Source organism: Ranitomeya imitator, chromosome 8, assembly GCF_032444005.1.
Source record: "Ranitomeya imitator isolate aRanImi1 chromosome 8, aRanImi1.pri, whole genome shotgun sequence".
Taxonomy (NCBI): Eukaryota; Metazoa; Chordata; class Amphibia; order Anura; family Dendrobatidae; genus Ranitomeya; species Ranitomeya imitator.
This window is the reverse complement of record NC_091289.1, coordinates 137,765,742-137,786,292: the sequence shown is the minus strand read 5'-3', so window position 1 is coordinate 137,786,292 and position 20,551 is coordinate 137,765,742. Positions and strand designations below refer to the sequence as shown.

Genomic DNA, 20,551 nt, shown 5'->3' with positions numbered 1-20,551 from the left:
TTTTATTCAGTGCGATTTTTGTCTCTGTCCTTTTTTGGTGCGCTTCGCTTTGGCGAAGTAGTTTCTGCCAAAAAAACTGAACCCTCAGGGCTCATGTTATTAGATGTTCAAATTCACGAAGCCTTTTTAACTCTTTTTATTAGAAAATCTAAGACAGATCAGTTAGGTAGAAGTGCTAGGTTGAAAATTCACTCTGCCTCTGATCCGTCCATTTGCCCTGTGAATTTGATGTCTAATTGGATTAAAACTAGACCTTTAATTGAGGGCCCATTATTTATTCATAGGGATCTATCAACGGTAACAGTATTTCAATTTAATTCTGTTTTTAAAAAATGTCTGAATTTTTTGAATCTGGAGCATCTTAAAATTACTTCCCATTCTTTTAGAATTGGAGCGGCCACTGAGGCCGCTAGGGCCGGAATTTCTGAGTCTGGAATAAAGGAGATGGGTAGATGGAATTCCAAGAGGTTCAAACTGTATATTAGACATGATCTCTATGATTATTAATTTTGGTTTTCTTTTAGGTCCGTTAGTAATCTGGATAGTGGGACATTCTTTTATCTTCTGGGCCCAGAAGAGGGCTAGTCAGCGAGTTTACTCAGAGAACTTGTCTTTTAATCCTTCCAATATTCAGGTTTGGTGGTTTGGAGTTCGAGGTTTAAAATGGTTTTCGGTGGTGGAGCAAGTTAAAAAATGGTTGATTAAGTATCCTTCTCCTGATTTGATTATTTTTCATGTGTCTGGGAATGATCTCGGTAAAATTAGGACTCTTGACTTGTTAGCATCCATGAGATCGGATTTTATTAGTATTAGGCAAATTTTGCCCCTTTGTTCTTTTGTTTTTTCTGAGATCATCCCCAGATTATTATGGCATAACAATCATCTTTCTTTTCTTGATAAAATTCGGAGAAGAGTCAACAAATCTATGGAGAAATCTTTCCTTTAATTTCAGGTTTCTCTTTTAGGCATAGGGAATTGGAAGGTTTTTTTTTACCAGGCCTCTATAGGCCTGATTTGGTTCATTTATCGGATATTGGGTTGGATATTTTTAACCTTGACTTACAGTCAATAATTGAAAAATGGCTGTGTGGTTTTGGGGGGGCCTTGGCTCGCTGAGCCTTGGCCTGGTGGGAAAATCACCCATGTATGGGTGGATTGGTTTATTGGAGTAATATGGAATTTGAGTTTTAATTGAAGTATTTATTTATTGGTATTTATTTATTTAACTTATGTAACCCTGAATAAACTACACGGCCATTTTTATCCAAAATCTTTAGTGTTTGTGTTTTCTTTGTATGAATGGGTTTTGTGAGGCCATGGATCTCCCAGTCCCCAAACACTTCGTAGAACATAATCACCAAGAAAAGGATCTAAAATGTAGGATAATAGATGTGGTCCCAATTCAAAGGAGAGGAGGTAATAGGGAACAGATCCTTAAGAAGGAGCTTAAATGGATCTATGAGTTAAAAACCCTGAAACCAAAGGGATTAAACGCGGATTTTAACATTCATACGGTGTTATAGGGGGTATGTAATAACCCTTCTCTTTCTATTCCTGTATAATTGGGACTCTGATTGTTATATTCTTTTATATTTTATGGATATTTTATATCTGTAATTTTATTCTATTTTTTACCCCTTAGACGTCTACTACTAAAAGGAAACCTCCCCCTGAAGGAATGTGGTACTATGGAGGACAAAGGCTCTATGTCAATATTGGTTATCCAGTAACACCTTTATCACCTACAAAATTGTCTAAAAATTTGTGTAATTACCACTATATGCACTTCGCTACCTGGCTATTGAGTGTTTAAGTTATGGAGCACCTATATGTGGAGTGGATCGTACATCAGGTCTAAATAAATGATAGCAAAAAAATTGAGGTGTCTAGTGTCTGATTGATAAGTGGATATTGGTATGGGAGCTAGTATCCTATAGTGGTCATGACTGCAACTCTCTGGTCTGGAGGGACTATCGAGGAGCAGAGTGACACTACTGACCCACGAGGGTTACTGTAAACAAGTGGCCACTCGTGGAGCCAGGATACATCTATGCATCCTATATGCCCCTTCTTTTTTGTACGTATAATATAAATGCATAACTTTAGACCACGGACAAAGCCCTGTGTAATAGGTGAAGTGGGCTAGGACATTGGTGCCAGTATCATATGGATGTCATGGCTGCAACGCGTTTGTCCGGAGGGACAACTGAGGGGCAGAGTGGCTCCATCGACTCATGGGGGCTGTTTTAAAATGCAGCCATCCATGAAGCCAAGATACCTCTGTGCATCCTTAGTACTCCTTTTAAGTCCCTAAAATAAATATAATAAAATAAATATAAAGAAATGGTGTGGCATATTAAGCGACTGAAAGGTCTATAGTAAATCTAGAAATATATTATTAAACATTCTTTTCACTCTGATGTGTGATCCACCTAACATGGACTTTATGGAGAACTCGGTATGGCTAGTGAGCGAGCTGTATGTAGTTGTGCAGCCTAATTAAGTGCCGCACTGTGTGTTTGCAGTGAAATTATAAAGTCTTTTGTCTTGCTTGTGGCTCTGCACTAAGGTGCTAGAGCCAATGGTATGAAGTCTAACAGGCTGCATAGCGCTATTGCGCAAACGTTAGCGACACAGGTCGCAATATCTTAATGTGCCACAACTAACATGGCGGTTTTCAGCACTACTGCGCATGCGCCGCATAAAGAGCGCTCCATTGGCTAAAACAGCGTTCCTATGTAATGATGCGGCCCTGTCATGCGCAGTAGGCGGCGGGGAACGCCGACTTACAAACAAATTGTCCTCCATTGATCCACATGTGAAACGGGTAGGTGGACTATAATGTATATAAAATGAAATGAATATTGAGATATTTATTACCACAATGACTATAAGTAATAGAGTAGATGAACCAGGGATGGATTGAAGAATCGGTTTTTAATGCACAGAAGCACAGGTCACTTTATTATATTTGGGCACTAGATGCAAATATGAAATAATGTACATGATATGTAAACACTGATTAATTGTAAAATGTAATTGGACTCAATTTAATATTTGTTGAGACACATATAAATAGACACCAGGTATGGTTACTCACTGCTTGAAAAAGGCTCAGATGGAGCTGAAACGTCGCCCGGCTATGTGGGTTGATTAAAACCTTCCACATTTTCTCACTTTAATAATGGAGTGCTGCCTCTTTTTTTGAATCTCTCTCTCTCTCTCTCTCTCTCTTTCTATATATATATATATATAATCTGCACTGCAGCATGATTGCATCTGTATTGTGTATTTAATTATTTTCTTTGATGGTGGAAAAAAAAAAGCCTCCTCCAAGATAGAGGCGCCTGCGCAGTAGCATCTATTGGATTGCTGATAGACACTACTCCGCAGGCGCGGCCAGCACCATATTAGTGGAGACAAAAATTTTTTTCTAGCAAGATGGCACCACCTGCGCAGTAGCATATATCAGATCGCAGATAGCTGCTACTGTGCAGGCACGGTTGGCAGCATTTGCAAACTGATTTTTTTTTTTTTAATGAATTCATGAACACCATCAAAGAAAAGAATTACCGTATATACTCGAGTATAAGCCGAGATTTTCAGCGCACTTTTTTAGGCTGAAAGTGCCCTTCTCAGCTTATACTCGAGTCATTGTCCCAGGGGGTCGGAGGGGGAGAGGCGGCTGTCACATATTCACCTGCTCCTGGCACGGTCCCTGCATGTCCGATGGTCTCCAGGCAGCTCTTCATGTGTTCAGCGGTCACGTGGTACCGCTCATTAAAGTAATGAATATGGAAGCATATTCATTACTTTAATGAGCTGTACGTGACGGCTGAACATAGGAAGATGCCGCCGGCTCCCGGAGACCATCTGACAGTGAGATGCTGCCAGGGACCGCGCCGGGAGCAGGTGAGTATAACAGGGGAGGGTGAGCATTGCGCGATATTCACCTCTCCCTGTTCCACCGCTGCACGCTGCTCTGTCTTCCGTCCTCTGGCTGTGACTGTTCAGGTCAATGGGCGCAATTACTTAGTTAAGGTACCGTCACACTTAGCGACGCTGCAGCGATACCGACAACGATCCGGATCGCTGCAGCGTCGCTGTTTGGTCGCTGGAGAGCTGTCACATAGACAGCTCTCCAGCGACCAACGATCCCGAGGTCCCCGGTAACCAGGGTAAACATCGGGTAACTAAGCGCAGGGCCGCGCTTAGTAACCCGATGTTTACCCTGGTTACCAGCGTAAAAAAACAAACAGTACATACTTACATTCAGCTGTCTGTCCCTTGCCGTCTGGTTCCTGCACTGACTGCTGGCCGTAAAGTGAAAGTGAAAGCACAGCACAGCGGTGAGTCACACAGCGGTGACTCACCGCTGTGGCTGTGCTCTGCTTTCACTTTACGGCCAGCAGTCAGTGCAGGAACCAGACGGCAAGGGACAGACAGCTGAATGTAAGTATGTACTGTTTGTTTTTTTACGCTGGTAACCAGGGTAAACATCGGGTTACTAAGCGCGGCCCTGCGCTTAGTTACCCGATGTTTACCCTGGTTACCAGTGAAGACATCGCTGAATCGGTGTCACACACGCCGATTCAGCGATGTCTACGGGGAGTCCAGCGACGAAATAAAGTTCTGGACTTTCTTCCCCGACCAGCAATCTCCCAGCAGGGGCCTGATCGCTGCTGCCTGTCACACTGGACGATATCGCTAGCGAGGACGCTGCAACGTCACGGATCGCTAGCGATATCGTCTAGTGTGACAGTACCTTTAGTGTGCACCCTCTGCCTGAATAGTCACTGTGGAGGATGGAAGACAGAGCGGCGTGCAGCGTTGGAACGGGGAAGGTGAATATCGCAATCCCGGGGGCCTGAGCAAACAGAGGTGATTATGTGATTTTTTTTATTTTAATCGCAGCAACAGCAAATGGGGCATAATGTATGGAGCATCTTTTGGGGTATAATGTGTGGAGCATCTTATGGGGCATAATCTGTGGAGCATCTTATGGAGCCATCAACCTTTATGCAGCATTGTATGGGGCAAATGTTTCTATGGAGCATTATATGGGGCGTATTTTTTATGGAGCATCTTATGGGGCCCATCATGAACTGTATGGAGCATTATATGGGGCTCCTGATTCAATATGGATATTCAAAAACACTTAACCTACTGATGTGTCAATCAATTTTACTTTTATTGGTATCTATTTTTGTTTTTTACATTTACCAGTAGTTGCTGCATTTTCCACCTTAGACTTATACTCGAGTCATTAAGTTTTCCCAGTTTTTTTGTGGCAAAATTAGGGGGGTCGGCTTATACTCGGGTCGGCTTATACTCGAGTATATACGGTAAATACACATTATAGATGCGATCATGCTGCAGTGCAGGGGCCACAGCCTGCCTGCAGAAAGGGATTTCTTTTTTCAATAGATAGATAGTATTCATTATGTAAACTAGGGGGCTGGTCAGTGAGGGATCAGTGACCTGTCAGAGGCCATACACATGAATACCTAATCAGAGCACCACATGGAGACCCCCCCACAGGCCGCCCCGGGGCACGAGCATATCATTAACTCAAAACTGAAAATACCGATTAAACAACAACCACAAAACAGATTTCATCAGCCAAGGTATCATTGTAATCAGGATAACAGCGCCGACCTGACACTATGTGTAGGTCACTGTGCACAATCCTACTGACAGGTTCCTTCTAAATAGAAAGTTAATGAGATGTGGTTGTATCAACAGGTGGATGGAAAACAGAGGAAGTCAACTTTTGAGAGACTCCATATTGACATCCAGCACCTGTGTTTAGGTGGGTATGGTATCACCGGTATTCGGGGGATCAATGATGAGATTATATACAACACTTGTTTTTTTCTTTCTACAATGTAGATCGAGTTCCTAGTCTTGTTCAGAAACCAGTTCCAGTAATTGGGATCGGTAAACACCTCTGTGGAGCGGGCACAGGTACGCCAGTGTTAGGAGAACCAGCACAGAAAACTTTCTGCTTTATTCTTTATCTTCTTGCTGCCCTGACAATATTTTTGTGTAGGTAAAATCTACTGGCCTGGGTTACATAGAATGGGTGCAATTGTGAGTACTAATAGGTCCGTGTTAGATTTAGGATGAAACCATAAAGTTTCCGTTCTTGGCATATGCGGAAGTAAAGAAATATGAACGTATGTTTGAAAGTTGAAAAACTTGATTTCACAGAATTTTCCTATAACTATAAGTGTTTGTTCATAAGATGTCTTTTTCTGGTGGGGTTTTTTTTTAATGAGTGAAAAATGTTGTAAAAAGCGCTAGCAGAATGCTAAAAAGAATTTTCCTATTCATCTGTATGTAAAAAATAAAAACACTCTGTGCATACTGTATGTTTTTGCACGTCTTAGACAATTTATGCTTTCAAAGAAGCCAACGCTTAAAAGAAGGAACGTGCAGTCTTCAGGCATAGAAAGACACTCAATGCTTTACAATTCAAGTCAATGGGTGGGCTCAAAGACGCCTGGCTTTTTTGTGTGATTTGTAATCGTTTCTACCTAAAAAATAAATAAATAAAAAAATAACACTAGCATTTAATGGATGTAAAAAAACATCCAAAAAATGCTTGAAAAAAAAAAAAGAAACACAATTTAGGAAACGACCACCAAGGGGGAAAAAAGGACTGTGCAGGATTACACATTAGAGAACAGGAGATTCCCAGAGCGTCTTCTACATAAAAAAATATATATATATGAACGTTTTCACTTCCAGAAAATGACGCGGTGTGAACTTACCCCAAGACCTCATTCACACATCTGTGTTTAACCACATACATGAAAAAAAGTTATCGGTCTCATCCGAATACAGTCCTTGTGTCTGTTTTTACCAGCAGTGATTTTGTGTGATGGACAAATAAATAAATTAGAAAGCTTTTCCTATACTTTGCCATGGGAAATACGGACGACACAAGGATGTGTTTTTCACGGGCCCATAGACTTGTATTGGCCCTTGTTATCTGTGATGCTGGTACAACATGGACATGTGAACAGCAGTATAAGATTATATTGTCTCAGACAACGCCGTGCCAGTATGGAAGGCTTGTATCTTTGCCGTTCTCAGTTTCTTTTGTCTTCTTCTTGTACGGTGCAGATTTGGCTCTTCGATGTCTAGTTCGCAGTCACAGTAATTCAGATGGAGAACCACAGTCAAAGCGTTCCAGGACGGACATGGAGCACACCATCACCGGAGGACCCACAGGTCACTGCAATGTGCATGGAATTGTTATTGCCCTATGCTGCCACCATCGCTGTGATTGGCAGCACTATGTGGGTAGAGACTTTTTTGAAAAGCTAGGACTGGGGCAACGGGAATTTGGCCTTTTCCAACGAATGTCCAGCTGGGCTACATGTGGTGCCCGGAATCCATCTCAAGGAGAGAAATCCAGTGGCAAAGGAGACTCTGAGGATATGGAAGAGCATGACATGGACCAGAGGAGCAATGGTTGTAATGCCGAGCCTGTGCAAGGGTGAGGACATGATGGTGTCAGAGTGATCATTCTTCATATTTCTATATATCCTATATAATCGCTTCCTCTCTTCTCTATTTCCCAGGTTACAGTTTTCTGTTGAGGAGCGAGAGCATTTAGGACGTCTTTGCAAACTGCTAATAAATCGTGGACGTGTCGATTACTTGGAAAAAATGGGATACGAAGCCAACTTAGAATATTATACTGAGCCGGAGGTGTCATTAGAGAACGTCATATTGACAGCAGCACCTCGGCTACATAAACTAAACTCCTGAATTCTCCAAAAATGAATTCGTCTTGTCTTCTTGGTTTTCTGCAGCTATAATTCGGACACAAAAAGGAAGTGTTGAAGTATTTTGGCGCCAATGAAATCGTGTAACGCTGAAAATTCCTACGGGACCGGCACAGGCTTATAAAGGGAGGCGGAGTAAGAGAAGTCTCTGTGGTCTACGGCTCCGCCACTATAATAGTTTATTGCACAAAAACTGTCCTTCGTGACAATGAGCCATCGTCTCTCTTCAGATCTTCATTATCTGAAATACAAAATGTTATTCTAGAATTACTGATAACTTCCACTACTAATACCAGTATTTAAAAGGGTTTGTACCAAATTTTTAAGTTTTCCCCTATGCACAACAAAGGGGATACCATACTGATTGCTGGGGGCGTCTAACCTCTGAGACCCCCACTGTTCCCAAGATCAGGGCTGTATCAAGCAGTACGATAGAGAATGAAGGGAGCAGAGTTGCACATGCTCAACCTCTGGGTTATCCAGACACGGCTCTGCAGTGCCTTATTCTCAGGTGTTAACGGGGTTTTCAGAAGTCGGACCCCCAAAAATCAGTAACTTATCACCTATTTTATACCTTAAAACTTGGCACACACCCTTTAATCGATTATCGACATATGAAGTGCAGTTACGTCATATGCCAGCTCCATGACTATCATGCGGGCTCAGGAATTGAGTCCGCATCTTTGCTGGCAGATGATAGCTTTGATATTCAGCAATCATCTACCTCCATCAGCCACGGGTGGAGCGAAGCTCTGCCAATGCTGTTAATTGCTGCTGTCAGTCTATGACAGCGGCACTAACAGTGTGTCGAAAGGGGTCACACCATTCTATGCACCTATTCTATTCACCCAGTGGGTTGCCATGACGACCAGGGATCTGTTGAAGACCCCTGTGCCTGTCATGATGGTTGCCCTGTGAATGTCAGGAGACCGTGATTTGTACTGTGAACAGCAGTACTGTGGTGTTGCTGAATATAGCACAAGCGATCAGATGATCACAGGTTCAAGTCCCCTAAGGGGACTAACAAACACAGTCAAAGGTGAAAAAATGTTTTTAGAAAATATGAAAAAAAATATAAAAGTTCAAATCGCCTACCTTTTCCCCCTATTAAAAATAAAGAAATACACACATGGTATCGTTACATCTGTAAAAGTCCGCTCTATCAAAGTGTAAAACTAATTAACCCTATCGGTAATCAGTGTATTGAGAGAAAAAAATCTAAAGGCCTGAATTAAGGTTTTTTTGGTCACTAAAGCATGCAAAAAATGCAATAAGAGGTGATCGAAACATCACATCTATCCCAACATGGTATCGGTGAAAACATGGCTCAGTGCACATAAAACGAGCACCCACACAACCCCATTCAATAAAAATTGAAAATATTACGGGTCTCGAAAAATGGCGACACACAAGCAAATTTATATTTTTAGGTTCACAAATTTATTGTGAATTTGAGAAAAAATCTAAGAGCAAAAACTGTGTGATACTTTTCTAACAGAACTAATGATCTTTCACCCAAGGTAAAAAAAAAAAATCATAAGTTTAGCTCTGGCTGGTTATGCCGGGAATATTTTTATTGTCACTCAGGGTACAAACCTCTTAATCCCTCATATATTCCACATCAAACTTCTTCATTCACTCCGCACCAGCAGCATGCCTCCGTTAAGGGTTATGACTAGTGATGAGCCAATATACTCGTTGCTCGAGATTTCCCGGGCACGCTCGGGGGTCCTCCGAGTATTTTTTAGTGCTCGGAGATTTAGTTTTCTTCGCCGCAGCTGAATGATTTCCATCTGTTAGCCAGCTTGATTACATGTGGGGATTCCCTAACAACCGGGCAATCCCCACATGTACTTGTGCTGGCTAACAGATGGAAATCATTCAGCTGCGGAGAAGAAAACGAAATCTCCAAGCATCGGGCAGCATGGTGGCTCAGTGGTTAGCACCGCAGCCTTGCAGCGCTGGAGTCTTGGGTTCAAACCCCATCAAGGACAACATCTGCAAAGAGTTTGCGTGGGTTTTCTCCGGTTTCCTCCCACATTCCAAAGACATACTGATAGGGAATTTAGATTGTGAGCCCCAATGGGGACAGTGATGATAATGTGTGCAAACTGTAAAGCACTGCGGAATACGTTAGCACTATATAAAAATCAAGATTATTAAATACTCGGAGGACCCCCGAGCATGCCCCAGGAAATCTCGAGTAACGAGTATATTCGCTCATCACTAGTTATGACACCGGCGACAGGGTTTATGAAAGTGTTGGCTCTTTGACATCCCATTTAATATACATATGTTAACATCTTTTACATTTCCACAAGTTCTCTTTGGTTTAATAATGTGTAGATACAGAGTTCCATATGGTCGCTGATCCTGAGGCCTGTTACCTTACCTGTGCCCCCACTATTCCTGCTCTCTTGTATATAGGCATGCATGAACTGCAAACCAAACTGCTCTCTCTCCTCTTCTTCATCTTCACTTGGGGGTAGTGAAACGTTCAGCTCCAGAGGATTGTCCCGGAAGTTTACAAACCTGTTAAAATAGAAAATTAATAATACTACCAAGTCTGGGTATCTCTTTATCTCATAAGGTTTGGGGTGGAGGGGGGGGGGTTCATTTTTTTTTTTTTTTTTTGCAGAGAGCTGGCTCTCTGCCTCCAATCACTGCCAGTTGTAGCTTAGCTTTAAGTGGCGTGCGCTTGCTCTGTACTCTGTGTTCCTGTATTTGATCTTTGTTGCCCGACCTTGGATTTTCTTTCACCGTTTGTTTGCCCTGCTCCTTTGTCTTGATCATCTAACTTCCTGGAATTCCTGGCCACATAAATCATCGGACACGTTTTCTATACTAAATTATCAGCAGGAATAAATATATGACAAACACCGTTATACCAGCTGTCGTTTTTACAAATATTAGAAAATGAAGTTTGGAGACTTGTTCTTACAGCGGGTGAAATAAGTATTGAACATGTCTCCATTTTTCTAAGCAAATATATTTCCAAAGGTGCTATTGACATGACATTTTCACAAGATGTCGATAACAATCCATCCGATCCACACAGGCAAAGAAATCAAACCATAGATGTCCATAAATTAAGTTTTGTGTAATAATGAGAAATGACGCAGGGAAAAAGTATTGGACAAATGAAGAGCGATGCAAGAAGCCATGGAAAGTCATGACGCCAGTTGAAATCTATCAGTAATTAAAAAGCAATCCTGTGACTTATTGAAAAATAACAGCTGGTTCAACTGATGGCATATAAAAAGGCATTGTCTTGACTCTGGATGAGCTGGTTCTGGCTTCTTCCTGGTCAGGTCTGGGTTAAATTAGTCCGCCTCTCTTTGGTTCTGGGGCGGCTATTTAATGCTGGTGGTTCCTGGGTTCTGAGTTGGTTATACTTTCGTCTACTCGGTTTGAGATAGCTGACCCAGGTTATTCCTCTATAATCATTGTGTGTGTGTGCCTCGCTGTGCATTACCCGGTTTGCCCCCTGACTAATGCCCCTGTTTTCTGCTTGGTACTTTTCTATTTGTCCTGGCTTTCTTACCCCTTGGCTTGTCTCTGACTAATCTGCTGTTTTGCCCCTTGGTACCTTGCTCCCGTCTGGCTCCCGACCCTCGGCTTGTCCTTTGACTACGTCTCTGTCTTAGTACTCTGTGTCCTGCGTTTTTTGGTAATCCCTCTGTTCTTGTGCAGTAGCTCTGCCCCCATTGTCTCTGCTGTGATCACGCGACCTGCCTAGTTCAGGTCCTGTGTGCACTGCGTGCCTCATTCCTCCCTCTCCCTGCGCTCCCGCTAGCGACCCCTTAGGTTGCCTCCCCATGACATCAGGCAGCGTCATTACAGGCATCTCATTACCAAGGTGCAACACAAGAAACCTCTCATGATAGGTAAAACCAGTGAGCTGTCTTGTGACCTTTGCAACCTTATTGCTGCAAAACATACTGATGGCATTGGTTACAGAATAATTTGTAAACTACTGGAGGCTCCAGTGAATACTAATGGAGGGCCATAATCCGGAAATGGAAAGAACATAATTTCCCCATAAACCGGCCACAACCAGTTGCTCCCCGCAAGATTTCAAACAGAGAAGTGAAAATAATTATTAGAAGAGTTATCCAACAGCCAAGGTCTATCTGCAGAGAACTACAGAAAGACCTGGAATCCTCAGGTACAATTGTTTCAATGAAAGCCTTAAGTAATGTACTCAACCTCCATGACCTGTATGCACGCAGCTCACCACGCAAGACTCCACTACTGAACAAAAAGCATATTCTAAGCGTGTCTAAAGTTCGCTCAAAATTTAAACAAGCCTGTGAAATACTGGGAGGATATAGTCTGGTCTGATTATACCAAAATTTAACTCTTTGGTTGCCATAATTCACACCATGTTTGGAGGCCAAAAGACACCATACCAACAGAGAAGTTTGGAGGTGGGAACATCATGGCGTGGGGCTGTTTTTCAGCATACGGCACTGGCAAACTTCATGTCATTGAAGGAAGGATGAATGAACAAATGTACCTAGGCATTCTTAAAAAAAAAAAAAAAATCTTGCCAACTTCAAGGATGATGAAGCTATGAAAACTGTTGAAGGAAAGTGCCACAGGTAGGAATTGGTTGGCTGTGTAAATTTAGAAACTAATCCGCAGCATTGCACGCTTGGCGGTTCCAAGCGCTGTGGATTAGACAGGGGTGGAAAGAGATGATTTGCATAGCTCCGCCTACTGCAAAGGATTCTGGGTAAACCTGCTATTCTTTGTATTATGCTGCTTGCAAGTACTTTCCGTTTCAGGAAAGCATCCACTATGTATTTCCTTTGAGTAGAGGGCTTTTCGGTCTCTTTCGTCCCGCTACATTTAGCCCAACTTGGGTCTCTCCCTAAGGTGGCTAGCATGTATGTTGAAGGAAAGAGCGCAAATAGTGTCTTATCTGAGAAGGTTAAAAGGTTAATTCATAGGATTGCACTCACCAGATGTAGCTGAGTTGAAGCATAGAAAGGATTCACTGCAGCAGATCCACGAGTCCAGGAAGGACCAGCTGTTAGATACAGATTGGGATGATTGTGGTACATTTCTGTGCTGCTGAATCACTAGAATTCCAGAATTATTAGTACACGTGGCTTTATTATTCTACACGTTTCAGAGTTCAAGACTCCTTCATCAGGAGCACCACAGGAACCTGATGAAGGAGTCTTGAACTCTGAAACGCCTAGAATAATAAAGCCACATGTACTGATAATTCTGGAATTCTAGTGATTCAGTAGCACAGAAATTTACCACAATCATCTCAATCTGTATCTAAAGAATGTTGAAGTTGAAATAAGGGGGAACATTTCAGTAAGACAATGATCCCATGCATACAGCCAAGGAACCACTCAATTGGTTTCAGACAAATAAAGCTGCTAGAATTGTTGAGCTAATCACCTGAGCTGAATCCAATAAAAAATGTATGTAAGGAACTAAAGCTTAAGGTACCTTCACACTGAGCGACTTTAGAACGATAGCGATCCGTGACGTTGCAGCGTCCTGGATAGCGATATCGTTGTGTTTGACAGGCAGCAGCGACCAGGATCCTGCTGTGACATCGTTGGTCGGAGCTAGAAGGCCAGAACTTTATTTCGTCGCTGGATCACCCGCTGACATCGCTGAATCGGCGTGTGTGACGCCGATTTAGCGATGTCTTCACTGGTAACCAGGGTAAGCATCTGGTTACTAAGCGCAGGGCCGCGCTTAGTAACCCGATGTTTACCCTGGTTACCCGGGGACCTCGGCATCGTTGGTCGCTGGAGAGCTGTCTGTGTGACAGCTCTCCAGCGTCCACACAACGACGAAACAGCGACGCTGCAGCGATCGGCATCGTTGCCTATATCGCTGCAGCGTCGCTTAATGTGACGGTACCTTTAGAGTTCATAGAAGGAGACCATGGAACATTCAGGATTTGTAGTGTGTGTTGGAGAATGGGCCCAAATCTCACCAGAGCAATGCCTGCGACTACTTTCTCAATACAGGAAGCGTCTTGAAGCTGTCACCACCAACAAAAGCTTTTGTGCAAAGTATTAAATACTTTTCAGGAACTGTGTTCAATAGCTTTTCCATGTGTCATTTCTAATTATTACACTTAAATTAATTAAGGACACTTATGGTTTACTCTCTTTGCCTGATTGGATTGGATGGATTGTTACTGACATCCGGTGAGAATTTCATGTCAGTAGCACTTTTAGAAATCTATTTGCCTTCAAAATTAGTGACATGTTCAATACTTATTTACTCGCTGTATATGCGGCAATCTGAGATAGAGAACTCCACTGGAAAAGAAATCTGATGATCTTGAAGGGTAAGTACAAGACTGATTAATAGATCTCTAAAGTTTTTGATCCAATCATTTTGACGTTGACTAACCACAGATCTGTATTCTCTGCAGTCAAGAACACAATATGCACTGAGTTACTTATAATAATCTTTATTTTTATATAGCGCTAACATATTCCGCAGCGCTTCACCGTTATATACTCCATGTCTCTCAGGTGCTCAGAGCTTCAGTTATAACTTCTGGACCTGTTCTAAAGCAGTACAACATTTCCTATGTTAGCATGTCACCAAAGCAGTATGTGAAGAGTGCTGGCTCACTTATGTAGCTAAGCCAGCCCCCTTTATCAGCCTATGATATGAGAAGCCAGACCATTTCGGGGGTTGGGGGGTTGTGCCATCATAGGAATTACTGATCTCCGGAACAAACCTGACGAGGACCACTGAGAAATTAAGTATACTAGTAAGTTGCAGAACTTGTACATTTAAGGCTTTTTTTTTGCATTTGACAACGTCTTTTATTAATCAAATGTAGAAAACCCAAGTGGCACTCACCATCCATAAAATCTTTCTTTATTGTGACAGCATTAAAACAAGAATGGGAGGAAGCGGGGAGCGTCAATAAAGTAAGATTTTATGGATGGTGAGTGCCACTTGGGTTTTCTACATTTGAAGTCTTAGTACCTTAGTCCTTACCGAAGATTCTGCAAGCTCTGCAGACAAGCTGGGATGTCCCTCATCCGATTGTTGCTTAGGACAAGCGTGCTGAGGTTCTGGAGTCGTGTGATGGAATCGGGCAGCTGTGAGATTTCATTCCGCTGAAGCCATAAGGTGTGTAGACTCTGCATTCTGTAGTAAGACAACCATAGTCTGCCATCATGAGACCTGAAACATTAAAGAGAATGTGATCTGTCACCGGGTTTTTTACTACCTTATATGAGAGCACTGCAGCATAAGTAAATAACGAGACCCTGATTCCAGCGATATGTCACTTACTGGACTTTTTGCTGTAGTTTTGATAAAATTAGTTTTTATCAGCAGGAAATTATCACTAGAGGACTAGTAAACCTGCTGCAATGTAGTTCTCCATATTAATGAGCTCTGTATAATGCCGCTCCCACTACTGATTGGCAGCTTTCTGCCTATGAACAGTGTCCACAGAAAGCTGCCAAGCAGTGGTGTGGGAGGGGTTATACAGTGCTCAGCATTCAGAGAACTGCTAGATCTATAGCAGTTTATACAGTTTTTAATCAAAACTGCAGCAAGCAGCCCATTAAGTGATACATATCTGGAATCAGGGTCTCTGCCAACATTATGCTGCTCTCATATTGGGTAGCAAAAACCTGACAGATTCACTTTTAGCTGGTGGCACTCTGCACTCACTTATCTATATCTTCGGGTAGCGTCTTCAGTTTATTGCTACCGATGTCCAGCCACTCCAGCGCAGGGAGCTGTACGACCACCTCTGGGATGGTCGAAAACTGATTCATACTTAGGTCCAGATGCGTCAGCTGGGTGAGTTTGCGGAGCTGAAGAAGGGAGAAATCTCACATTTAAGGCCTACAGGAAGTGTGCTGCAATTTTACACAAACGGGATTATTATAAGGCCTCATTCACACGTCAGAATTTTTGATCAGTATTTTGTATGATAAAACCAGGAGTGGAACTTTCATAGAAAAACTATAACTGAATCATTGACACCTGTTCTGTGCTTTGGAGACACTCCTGGTTTTGGCATAGAAATACGGGTGAAATACTGATGTGTGAATGAGGCCTAACACACGTGTTGGCAGAACTGAGAGAGCTGCACGTTCTCCTACCTGAGCGGGGAGCCCCGATATATCTTGGTTCACTGCTAGCTCCAATCTTTCTAGATTCTCACAGCCACTTATTTCGGCAGGGACCTCTGCGATCCGGTTATAACTAAGTAGGAGTTCACGGAGTTTGGTGAGCCTACCTAAAAATGATCAAAAAAATATGCACATTGGGACAGGGTCGTTTGCGGCAATCTATAGACGTATGCTCCAGTGCTCATTTGGACTAGTTTACTATTTGGGTATTTTGGGCCTCTTGCTACCAATGATTTCCCAATGTCAATAAATGAACGAACCCCAAAGTACATTTTTATATCATGAATGTTTTCTGAAGATCCAGATGGTTGATAACAGACAGATTTACAATAAATGGAGGTGTTTGAATGTTGACGTCCAGGGCCGCCATCAGGGCATTATAGCCATTACTGGAGTATGGGGCCCGGTGATGAGGAGCAAAAAGGGGGGTCTGAGCGAGCACGCTGGCAGCCTGGTCCGCGCTCCGCTCGGGCCCCCCTGACATTTTATTCAGGCTGCCTGCCACTGTGTAATGCAGCGGAACTGAGCGTGCTGTAACTTTAAGCCGCCGCACGCGGCCCGGTGCAACATAGGCGTGTGACGTCACACGCTGCCCTGCTCCACTTCCTCATTCCGGAGCAGAGCAGCATGCGGTGTGCCACGTGGCTGCGGACGGCGGAGGAGCAGACGGCGGAGCAGAAGGGGCAGGCGGCAGCGGGGGACCACCGGACGACGAGGGACCGGACGCGGCAACGGGGGACACTGGCAGGACAGGCCGAGGTCGACGTGCAGGCTGCAGCTGCAGACCGGACGAGCAGGTGGAGGCGGCGGGTGAGTACAGTGAGGTGTGCCGCGCGGCGTGAGCTGGGGGTTTGCTTGCCCGGATTCAAATGGCCCGGGGGTGGGGGGGTTTGCTGCCCGACTGGGGGCAGAAATGCTGGACACGCTGGGGCAGAAATGCTGGACACGCAGGGGCAGAGATGCTGTACACCCCAGGTGCAGAAATGCTGGAGACACTGGGGCAGAACGGAGATACGGGCATGATTGGAGACACGGGGCAGAATGAACGACATGGGGGCATGATTGGAGACACGGGGGGCAGTGTTGTGAATTCTGTGATCAAGCTCCCTCCTGTGGTCACGAGTGGTACTGCGGCTTCTGAGTTTCCTTCCTCACGTGATGAGGTTGTCGTTAGGTGCTGCTCTATTTAACTCCACCTAGTGCTTTGATCCTGGCCTCCAGTCAATGTTCTGGTATTGGTCTTGCTTCCTCCTGGATCGTTCCTGTGGCCTGTTTGCTCAGCATAAGCTAAGTTCTGCTTGTGTTACTTTTGTTGCTATATTTTCTGTCCAGCTTGCTTTATTGGTTTTTCTTGCTTGCTGGAAGCTCTGAGACGCAGAGGGAGCACCTCCGTACCGTTAGTCGGTTCGGAGGGTCTTTTTGCCCCTCTGCGTGGTTGTGTATAGGTTTTTGTGTTGACCGCAAAGCTATCTTTCCTATCCTCGGTCTATTCAGTAAGTCGGGCCTCACTTTGCTAAATCTATTTCATCTCTGTGTTTGTGTTTTCATCTTACTCACAGTCATTATATGTGGGGGGCTGCCTTTTCCTTTGGGGAATTTCTCTGAGGCAAGGTAGGCTTATTTTTCTGTCTTCAGGCCTAGCTAGTTTCTCAGGCTGTGCCGAGTTGCATAGGGAGCGTTAGGCGCAATCCACGGCTACCTCTAGTGTGGTGTGATAGGATTAGGGATTGCGGTCAGCAGAGTTCCCACGTCTCAGAGCTCGTCCTATGTTTTTTGGTTATTGTCAGGTCACTTGTGTGCTCTGAACTTCAAGGTCCATTGTGGTTCTGAATTACCTATTCATAACAGTACTGGAGGCCCAAAGTACTATGCTTCTCAATAGAGGGAAAAAAGAAGTTCTGAGACCATTTTTTTTTCTTTGCACTGTGTTTTGCCTTTTTTTTTTTCCCCTAGACATTTGGGTGGTTCAGGACACAGGTGTGGTGATGGACATTAAAGGTCTGTCTTCATGTGTGGATCTTCTCACTGCAAGAGTACAAAATATTCAAGACTTTGTGGCTCAGAATTCTATGTTAGAACCAAGAATTCCTATTCCTGATTTGTTTTCTGGAGATAGAGCTAAATTTCTGAGTTTCAAAAATAATTGCAAACTGTTTCTGGCGTTGAAACCTCGCTCCTCTGGTGATCCAGTTCAACAAGTTAAGATCATTATTTCTTTATTACGTGGTGACCCTCAAGACTGGGCATTTTCCCTTGCGCCAGGAGATCCTGCATTATGTAATATTGATGCGTTTTTTCTGGCGCTCGGATTACTGTACGATGAACCTAATTCAGTGGATCAGGCAGAGAAAAATTTGCTGGCTCTGTGTCAGGGTCAGGAGGAGATAGAGATTTATTGTCAGAAGTTTAGAAAGTGGTCTGTGCTCACTCAATGGAATGAATGTGTTTTGGCAGCAATCTTCAGAAAGGGTCTCTCTGAAGCCCTTAAGGATGTCATGGTGGGATTTCCTATGCCTGCTGGTCTGAATGAGTCTATGTCTTTGGCCATTCAGATCGGTCGACGCTTGCGTGAGCGTAAATCTGTGCACCATTTGGCGGTATTATCTGAGCATGAACCTGAGCCTATGCAGTGCGATAGGACTTTGACCAGAGCTGAAAGGCAGGAACACAGACGTCAGAATGGGCTGTGTTTCTACTGTGGTGATTCCACTCATGCTATCTCCGATTGTCCTAAGCGCACTAAGCGGTTCGCTAAGTCTGCCACCATTGGTACGGTACAGTCGAAATTTCTTTTGTCCATTACTTTGATCTGCTCTTTGTCTTCCTATTCTGTCATGGCATTTGTGGATTCAGGCGCTGCCCTGAATTTGATGGACTTGGAGTTTGCTAGGCGCTGTGGGTTTGTCTTGGAGCCCTTGCAGTGTCTTATTCCATTGAGAGGAATTGATGCTATGCCTTTGGCCAAGAATAAGCCTCAGTATTGGACCCAGCTGACCATGTGCATGGCTCCTGCGCACCAGGAGGATATTCGCTTTCTGGTGTTGCAAAATCTGCATGATGTGGTCGTGTTGGGGTTGCCATGGCTACAAATCCATAACCCAGTATTAGATTGGAAATCAATGTCTGTGTCCAGCTGGGGTTGTCAGGGGGTACATGGTGATGTTCCATTTCTGTCTATCTCATCATCCACCCCTTCTGAGGTCCCAGAGTACTTGTCTGATTACCGGGATGTATTCGATGAGCACAAGTCCAATGCCCTACCTCCGCATAGGGATTGTGATTGTGCTATCGAGTTGATTCCTGGTAGTAAGTTTCCTAAGGGTCGATTGTTTAATTTATCTGTACCTGAGCACGCCGCTATGCGGAGTTACGTAAAAGAATCCTTGGAGAAGGGTCATATTCGGCCGTCGTTATCGCCATTGGGAGCAGGGTTCTTTTTTGTGGCAAAGAAGGATGGTTCGCTGAGACCTTGTATTGATTCCCGCCTTCTAAATAAAATCACGGTCAAATTTCAGTACCCCTTGCCGCTGCTATCTGATTTGTTTGCTCGGATTAAGGGGGCTAGTTGGTTCACCAAGATAGATCTTCGTGGTGCATATAATCTTGTGCGTATTAAACGGGGCGATGAATGGAAAACTGCATTTAATACGCCCGAGGGACATTTTGTGTACCTAGTTATGCCATTCGGACTTGCCAATGCTCCATCAGTATTTCAGTCCTTTATGCATGACTTCTTCCGAGAGTACCTGGATAAATTCCTGATTGTATACTTGGATGATATTTTGGTCTTCTCGGATGATTGGGAGTCACATGTGAAGCAGGTCAGAATGGTGTTCCAGGTCCTGCGTGCTAATTCTTTGTTTGTGAAGGGATCAAAGTGTCTCTTTGGTGTTCAGAAGGTTTCATTTTTGGGGTTCATTTTTTCCCCTTCTACCATCGAGATGGACCCTGTTAAGGTCCAGGCCATTTATGATTGGACTCAGCCGACATCTCTGAAGAGTCTGCAAAAGTTCCTTGGCTTTGCTAATTTTTATCGTCGCTTCATCTGTAATTTTTCTAGTATTGCTAAACCATTGACCGATTTGACCAAGAAGGGTGCTGATGTGGTCAATTGGTCTTCTGCTGCTGTGGAAGCTTTTCAGGAGTTGAAGCATCGTTTTTCTTCTGCCCCTGTGTTGTGTCAACGAGATGTTTCGCTTCCGTTCCAGGTTGAGGTTGATGCTTCTGAAATTGGAGCTGGGGCTGTTTTGTCGCAAAGAGGTGCTGATTGCTCGGTGATGAAGCCATGCGCCTTCTTTTCCAGGAAGTTTTCGCCTGCTGAGCGAAATTATGATGTTGGCAATCGAGAGTTGCTGGCCATGAAGTGGGCATTCGAGGAGTGGCGTCATTGGCTTGAAGGAGCTAAGCATCGCGTGGTGGTCTTGACTGATCACAAGAACTTGACTTATCTCGAGTCTGCCAAACGGTTGAATCCTAGACAGGCTCGTTGGTCGCTGTTTTTCTCCCGTTTTGACTTTGTGGTTTCGTACCTTCCGGGCTCTAAAAATGTGAAGGCGGATGCCCTGTCTAGGAGTTTTGTGCCCGACTCTCCGGGTTTGC

At 43.9% G+C, this 20,551-nt stretch overlaps 2 protein-coding genes across 3 annotated transcripts in view; one reads left to right on the top strand and one right to left on the bottom strand.

The window, feature by feature from the left end:
• TRMT13 (tRNA methyltransferase 13 homolog) overlaps nucleotides 1–7,879 on the top strand; it is a 58,330-nt gene extending 50,451 nt beyond the window's left edge. Inside the window, exons 8-11 of the mRNA XM_069737413.1 lie at nucleotides 5,746–5,812; nucleotides 5,893–5,967; nucleotides 7,132–7,507; nucleotides 7,593–7,879. Of these exons, the coding sequence (XP_069593514.1) occupies nucleotides 5,746–5,812; nucleotides 5,893–5,967; nucleotides 7,132–7,507; nucleotides 7,593–7,782 (708 nt within the window). The 3' untranslated portion in view covers nucleotides 7,783–7,879. The remainder of the gene's footprint in view (nucleotides 1–5,745; nucleotides 5,813–5,892; nucleotides 5,968–7,131; nucleotides 7,508–7,592) is intronic.
• Nucleotides 6,249–20,551, bottom strand: part of LRRC39 (leucine rich repeat containing 39) — a 39,611-nt gene continuing 25,308 nt past the window's right edge. For both annotated transcript variants that reach the window (XM_069737415.1, XM_069737414.1), the window contains exons 5-9: nucleotides 15,923–16,059; nucleotides 15,486–15,631; nucleotides 14,799–14,951; nucleotides 10,192–10,331; nucleotides 6,249–8,040 (exon numbers count right to left, since the gene is read on the bottom strand). In XM_069737415.1, coding sequence (XP_069593516.1) covers nucleotides 7,979–8,040; nucleotides 10,192–10,331; nucleotides 14,799–14,951; nucleotides 15,486–15,631; nucleotides 15,923–16,059 — 638 coding nt within the window. In that variant the 3' untranslated portion in view covers nucleotides 6,249–7,978. The remainder of the gene's footprint in view (nucleotides 8,041–10,191; nucleotides 10,332–14,798; nucleotides 14,952–15,485; nucleotides 15,632–15,922; nucleotides 16,060–20,551) is intronic.